Here is an 8,134-nt window from a genome sequence, read left to right on the forward strand (position 1 = left end):
ACAGAACAATAGAAATGGATTAACACAAGTAGTAGGTGCTAGTTAATTGGGGACTAGAGAACCAAAGGCCTAAAGCTGGTTTAAATGACTAGAAGTCTCAATGGCGCTATTCAAAGCTAGGGCAAGCATAGAAAGGCCTTACAGTTACACCAACGTCCTTGTATCCCTCACCCTAGCTACTCTCTTACCTCTCTCTCCTTTCCTTTATAACAGATTTCATAGTCTATGCTTCCAGTAATGATTCCATCTGCTCACTGTATTTCCAGCAGCTTTGGGGCTAGTTAGGTGGCAGGTGGCTTGCATGACACTCTAGACCAAAGCACAGAGTAGCTGGTCTGAGGCCCCCAACCCATCCTCTACCCCACCCCCTACTTCCCCACCCCCACCCACTCACCCTCTACCCTACCCCACCCTTCACCCAGGCACATGCCCCCAGCCATTCTCCACCCTCTACTCCCCACTCCCCCATCCACCCCCACACTCTCCCTAACCCCCACCTTCCTCTACCCTCCACCTCCCTACTGCCCTCCCAACCCCCCCACCCACTCTGTACCCTCCACCCCACCACATGATCCCTTTGCTTTACGGCTTTATGAATCACTTGTAGAAGGATTCCAACTTCAAGATGTTGGAACCGGGCTTGGGGCATGGCTATGAGGTGGAGCACTCTCCTGATACGTACAAGAATTTCCACCACCCTGAGCTCATCAGCAACTGTGCCATCCTACCCACTGACTCATAGGTATAAGAAATAAAGCGATATAAATTGTGTGGTGGTACCTGCCTGCAATCCCGGCCCTCAGGAGGTTGAAGCAGAAGGATTAGGCGTTCAATGTCTTCCCTGGTTATAGAGTGAGTTAGAAACTAGCCTGGGATACATGGAATCCCGTCTCAAGATTAAGAAAAGCAAATAAACTTCCAAGGAGTCCTATGCACTGCCGCTTGTGCGGCTGCCATGTCTCTAGCGATCTCTGAGAAGTTCCAGCACATCTTGCCAGTACTCAACACCAACATCGATGGGCAGCAGAAAATAGCTTTCGCCATTACTGCCTTTAAGGGTGTGGGGCGGAGATATGCTCATGTGGTGTTGAGGAAAGCAGACATTGACCTCACCAAGAGGGCTGGAGAACCCACGGAGGATGAGGCGGAGCGTGTGATCACCATTATGCAGAACCCACTACAGTACAAGACCCCAGACTGGTTCTTGAGCAGACAGAAGGATGTGAAGGGTGGGAAGTACAGCCAGGTTCTGGCCAATGGTCTAGACAACAAGCTGTGTGAGGACCTGGAGCTGCTGAAGGAAATTCGAGCCCATAGGGGGCTGTGCCTCTTCTGGGACCTTTGTGTCCGCGGTTAGCACACCAAGACCACTGGCCACAGCGACCGTACTGTGAGTGTATCCAAGAAGAAATGACTCTTTGGGTCTTTGCTGTTAATAAATATTTATATGCCTATGAAAAATAAAGAAAAGTAAATAAAAGCACATTTGTGCTACCATCGCTGAAATTTCAGGCTTCTTTTTATTCCCACATAGCCTCACACTTTTAGTTAGGTTTTGGATTTTCTTTCTTTCTTCTTCCTTCCTTCCTTCTTTCTTTCTTTCTTTCTTTCTTTCTTTCTTTCTTTCTTTCTTTCTGTCTGTCTGTCTGTCTGTCTTGGTCTTTGGAGGTTTTTTTTTGTTTTTTGGGGGGTTGTTTGTTTTTTTGTTTGTTTGTTTGTTTTGTTTTGTTTTGTTTGGCTTTTCCAGGCAGAGTTTCTCTGTGTTACAGTCTTGACTATCCTGGAACTCATTTTGTAGAACAGGCTAGGCTTGAACTCACAAAGATCTGCCTGCCTCTGCCTCCCTAACCTAGCTCTTTAAAATTTAAAAGAATAGTATCACTCTAGACATGATTCTTAACCTTTTTCCTCTCTGTTGATATTACTCATAGAAATGCCACAATTTTATTTATTTATTTATCTATTTATTTATTTATTATAAGTATATGAGTGCTTTATCTGCATGTATACCTGCATGCCAGAAGAGGGTATCAGATGACATTACAGATGGTTGTGAGCCACCATGTGGTTTCTGGGGAATGAACTCACCACCTATGGAAGAAGAGCCAGTGCTCTTAACCGCTGGGCCATCTCTCCAGTCCCCATTTTTTTTTTTATAAGTCAATGATTTGACCCAGATAACTGTCTTCGTCCTAAAGCTTCTTCCTTCTCTGCTTGATGTGACAATGTCACGTCCTGATTTTCTTTTTGTTTTCCTGGAACATGGGATTTGTGGGTAAACAGCATTGGTTTTTCGATCAGAAGGGAATGATGGCTCATATCAGTTTAAACCTTGTTATTTAAAGATTTCTTTTTACTCCGTGCATGCTTGTGTGTGTGCGTGCGTGCGTGCGTGCGTGCGTGCGTGCGTGTGTGTGTGTGTGTGTTGTGTACATGAGTACAGGAAATCTTGCAGGCCAGAGGTATCAGATACCTGGAGCTGGAGTTACAAGCAGTTGTGAGCTTCCTGACACAGATGCTGGGAATTGAACTCAGGCCCTCTGTAAGAGCAGTGCATGTTTTAAACCGCTGAACCATCTCTCCAGCCCCTGCACTCTATTTAAAGACTCCTTTGTCTTTCTCAATCCAATCATTTGTCCTTGGCATCCTCGGCTCTCATCGTTTGTCCAGAACTTAGCTTCCCACCCTTTCTTTTTATGACTTTTCTCTGCATGGCTTACCTTGTGCCTAGCACGGGCTTGACAAAGGATTTCTCCCCTTGGATCTCCCCCATACTGCTCTTCAACAAGTGGTGGTGGGAAACCCGAACACTCACGCTCAACAGAATGAAAGTCAATCAGTATCTCTCACCCTGCACAAAAGCACTAATTCAGAATGAATTAAAAATCTTAAACACTGAAAGCATAAATAAGTGTAAGAGAACTTTCTGGAAAGGACTTGAAAAGCACAGAAATAACCTGGCAAGGGGCATTGCACCAACTTAGAAAGCTTCTTTCCCACAGAGGAGACTATCACTGTAGAGACAAACCGGCGAGGATGAGGATGGAAGAAATCTTCAGCAGCTCTATTTCAGACGTCAAGTTAATATCTACACTACATAAGGAAGCACAAACATGAAACACCAAAATGAGTACTCTGATCAATAAATGGACGAGTAGGTTGAACAGACAAATCTTTTATTATTATTTATTTTATTGGCTTTTTTATATGATATATTTCTATCACATTCTTCCCCCTCCCCCAACTCCTCCCACATCCTCCATACCGCTCTACCCATCCAGCTTCATGTTCTTTCTCTCAGGAAATACACACACACACACACACACACACAATCACACACACTCACACACATACACACGCACAATCACACATACTCACACACATACACACACACAGTCACACACACTCACACACACACTCACACACACTCACATACTCACACACACACTCACACACACACTCACACACACTCACACACACACACACACACACACACACACACACACACACACACACACACACACACACACACACACACACACACACACACACACACACACACACACACCCACACACACACACACACACACACACACACCCCCACACACCCAGCCACACACCCACCCACATACACATACAATCACACACACTCACACACATACACACACACTCACACACTCACACACACCCACATACACACACACACACACACACACACACACACACACACACACACACTGGAATCTGTTTTGTGTTGGTCAGTTCCTCCTGAGTGTGGGATCTGCTCTAGAGTGTGACTGATAAAGCCAGTGTCACACAACTGGAGAAAACTGATTGTCCCTCTTCCCAGCAGGTAACAATGGCAAACAGCTTTTTGGTTAGGGGTGGGATTTTGTGCCCACTTCCCCTTCTCTATGCTGGGGCTTTTTGTTGAAAAGACAATTCTTAAAAGAAGAAACACAAATGGCCAATGTTTTCTTTAGTGTTCAACACCCATAGTCGTTAGAATGGAAATTAAAACTATGTTGAGATTTCATTTCATACCAATCAGAATAGTTTTAAAGAAAGCAAATGACATCAAATGCTGGCTAAGTTGTGGGGAAAAAGGAATTCTTACTCAATGCTAATAGGAGTTTAAACCAGGGCAGCCACTATAGAAATCAGTATGGAGGTTCCTCAAAATACTAAAAATAGCCTGAGCTGTACCAATCATAGACACACACACCCCATTCCCTCCCCACACACATTTGCACCACTTGTGTGCTTAGTGCCCTGGAAGGTTAGAAGAGAGCATTGGGTTCCCTAGAAACTGGAGTTATAGCTGGTTGTAAACTACTATGTGGGACCTGGGAATCAAACCAGAGGCCTCTGTAAGAGCAACAAGTGCTCGTAACCCCTGAGCCATCTGTCCTGCCCCCACCAAAGGACCCTTAAGTGCTCTCACAGAGACACTTGCACAGCCAGGCTAGCTGCTTTACTTGTCACAGAACTAGGAATAGAACTAGATGTCCATCAGGGTATAAAGAAAACATACACATAAACTGTAGAGCTTTGTGCAGCCATAAGGAAAAATGGAATCATGGGAAATTAGAATACCCTAAGTAAACTAGAAAGACCCAGAATGATAACACATCTCCTCTCATACGTGGTCCTACTTTTGAATCTTTATTATGTGTGAAGAGGTTGTGGGCCATGAAACTAGAATGAGAACCTTGAAAGGGGAACTAGAGGGCAGAAAGGGAGGGAGAGGGGGAGAGTCACAGAATGTATAGTATTTGGGAGGAGAGGAAGGGGAGGGGCAGAAACATCAACAAACACAGAGCCTTCATGATAATGCGAAACTGAATCCTGTACTTTGCGTGCTAGTTTTAAAAGGTTGTTCTAGAAAGAAAGGCCTCCCTCTGTCCACTTCTTACATCTGTCCATTTGGTGTCTTTTGATGTTGTTTGAGACAGGGTCTCTCCATATAGAGGCTGTTCCTGGCTATCCTGGAACCTGCCGTGTAGACCAGGCTGGTCTTGAACCCACAGTGATACACCTGCCTCTGCTTCCTGGGGCTTGGGAGTAAAGGTGTGCTCCACCATTTGTTTTTTAATCAGTTTATCCTTTAGACACATGCAAAATTGCTCTTGTCAGTGTGGCTTGTAGCCAGATGTGATGACGCTGTTTTCAATCCCAGCAGTCCAGGACTTCCAGGTCTTTGGGCTTAACAATGAGTTTCAGTCCATCTGGGCTACACAAGACTGTACCTTAAGAGAATTGAAGATAAAATAAAACAGACAAACAAAACCCATAATTGCTTATGATAGTGGCGTGTCTTGAATGCCTTTAGTGTGTCACCACTTTTATGACTGGTGGTAAATTCATGCACTCTTTTCTATGAGATCTAGTGGTAATATGCAGTGTTTGGAATTATTTTCTCTATTAAGACAATGGAACGGTAAGATATATATATATATATATATATATATATATATATATATATATCAGTTTCTTTTGAAATTGTTTAACAATTTTAACTTTTTATGTGCCCTGCATGTATGCACCACATGTGTGCCCAGAGACCACAGAGGACAGAAGAAAGTGTTGTGTTGTATTAATTATTATTCTGGAGGCCGCTATATTTCCTTGTTGTCTTTAAATATTTTTAGGGGTTTCAACCCCATTTGTGACCATATCGTTCCCTGATAAAAGACACAGAGATCTTTAGATTTAGAGTAACTTCAGAGCACTAGAGCTGAGCAGATGTCAGCCCTCTGTGTTATTTTGCCCACTTCCCTGTGGCAATCCCGAGATATCACTTGCCACATTCTGCAGGGGCTGTTCCTACTCCTTCACGCTAGCCGGCATGGCCACGTGCTTACGATCCATGCTCCCCACCCCCACCCCACCCCACTGACCTCTTCCTTCTCCCTCTCTTCCTTGTTCTCCTTGTCCCTACCTCAGGCCCCAAGCCTGGAAACCTTTGCTCCCTTCAGGCAAGCCCAGCTTTAGGCATCTTTATTAACCAATCAGAGAAAGCCGGGGGTAGGGTGTACAGAAGAATTCACTGGGGCAGAATTCACTGGGGCAAGCAGTTCTTGGGATAGAGTATTTAGCATTTGGATAATAGCAGCACCAGACCAACCCACCACAGTGCCTGATTCTCGGGAACTGGATTTACAGACAGTCATGAGCCTCCACATGGGTACTGAGAATCAAACACGGCTTCTCTGGAAGAACAGCTGTGCGCTTAAGTTTGAGCCAACTCCGGCACCACGTCATCCTTTTTTACAAATGAAACCCCCATCTGGAGGAGTAGACTAGTATATTAGTGATAAGGAACACGTGAGTTGGACTTTATCAAAACATACAAAACAGGGCTGGGTTCAGTGAGAGGATTCAGTGGTTAAGAGCACACATTGCTCTAGCAGGGGACCTTCCTGTGGTTCCCATTTCCTCAGGAAGCTCATAGCCACCTGTAACTCCGGCTCCAGGGATAACGCCCTCTATCGGCCCCCACAAGTGTCTGCATGTATGTACACATACCCCTAAATGAATATCACACACACACACACACACACACACACAATTAATTTTATTTTAAAAAATTTAAACAAATGAAAGCTTTTAATTTGAACCTTTGCACACACCTTTAATCCCAGCACTTGAATCTCTGTGAGTGTGAGGCCAGACTACAGAGAGTTCCAGGACAGCCAAGGCTAAATGAAGAAACCCTGTCTCGAAAAACGGGACAAATTTTTTTTTTTTTAAAGAAATGATATACAACTCTAGCTGAAGGCAAAGAAAATGTGTGTGTGTGTGTGTGTGTGTGTGTGTGTGTGTGTGTGTGTGTGTGTGTGTGTGTAAGAAGTGTACTGAAAAGACACTGGAAAAGTTGGTAGAGTCCACTAAAGGGAAGCTGTAGGACTTGGGTGGTGGGAGCTAATGGGCTTTCTTTAGAATGCTGCTATTACTGGGATTCGGCTCTGGTTCCTCCTGCCTCAGAGTCTCCGTTCTGAGCTTCAGATTCCCACTCCTGGATTCATCATCATCTCTTGATGAGGTGGGAAAGAATTCGGGAGGTCCTTGCCTAAATCACTGGCACAGCCATAAAAGGAGCAGCTAACAAGGCCAAGTTATTATTATTATTATTGTTGTTGTTGTTGTTATTATTATTATTATTATTATTATTGTTGTTGTTGTTGTTGTTGTTGTTGTTGTTATTATTATTATCACAAGTAAGTAAGGGCCAGAGCAGGCTGCTCAGTAAACCTCATTGTTCAAATTCAACTAAAATCCATTCAAAGCACAAATGAAACCAGAGACAAGATATGTGACGACGATGAAGGAATGGGAGTCCTATTAGCAGGCAGACGGTGGTAGGTCATCCTGGGCACTGTGGCAGACCAGAGGAAGGTTCCACATTTACAGGTCTAGGCACAACTCCCTTCCAACTGGTGGGGCCTATAGTAATACAATTCTAATACTGATGGGTCTTTTGGTTTTCCTTCCTTCTTCTCTTGGTATGTCAAAGCATGGTGCCTGTATGCAAGCACCAAAAGTTTTGGGTTTCTTGGGAGTCCCAACACTTTATTTTTTATAGGAAGTTTCTTGAGTCTGAAAAACCTTCAAGGGGCCAAATAAAAATCTCTGTGGACTGCATCTGCTGTAGTTTTCCGTTTGTAATTTCTGATGTGCGTGTTTGTATAGAAACAGACAGGGTCTTGGCAGAGGCAAGTTTGTGTTGGTTCCATGGTCTGGGGCAAACTATTTCTCCTCTTTAAGAACGGGAACAACAATTCCAACCCTCAGAGCCACATCCATCACACCCATGACTCAACGTACAGGAAATTCTAAAGACGTCCCTAATAAAGCTGTCAGATTGCATGTGTACATCTGATTTTGCTCCCTCTGAAAAGACTAAAAAAAAAAAAAAAAACCTGTCAGTGTTAGAACTACAGTTATAGGACACCATCAATTGGAATGGAGCTGTGCCTGCACCCATCCGAGAAGCAGAAAGCCAAAGGATAAGGTGTGTGTTGGGGGTGGGGGTGGGATGGGGATTAAAAACAAACAGACCAGAATGAAAACATTGACCAAAAACAATTAAGAATCTGAAAAACAGATGGACAAGTACTAACTCCAACAAGGA

The 8,134-nt window shown here is 44.1% G+C and overlaps 1 protein-coding gene across 1 annotated transcript; it reads left to right on the forward strand.

The window, feature by feature from the left end:
- The first annotated feature begins 955 nt into the window (after positions 1-955).
- On the forward strand, positions 956-1,357 carry LOC116893935 (40S ribosomal protein S18-like). Its single transcript, XM_032895656.1, has one exon. It carries the CDS (start codon positions 956-958, stop codon positions 1,355-1,357), a length of 402 nt encoding a protein of 133 aa, XP_032751547.1.
- Positions 1,358-8,134: the final 6,777 nt, after the last annotated feature.

Source organism: Rattus rattus, chromosome 2 (assembly GCF_011064425.1).
Source record: "Rattus rattus isolate New Zealand chromosome 2, Rrattus_CSIRO_v1, whole genome shotgun sequence".
Lineage (NCBI taxonomy): Eukaryota > Metazoa > Chordata > Mammalia > Rodentia > Muridae > Rattus > Rattus rattus.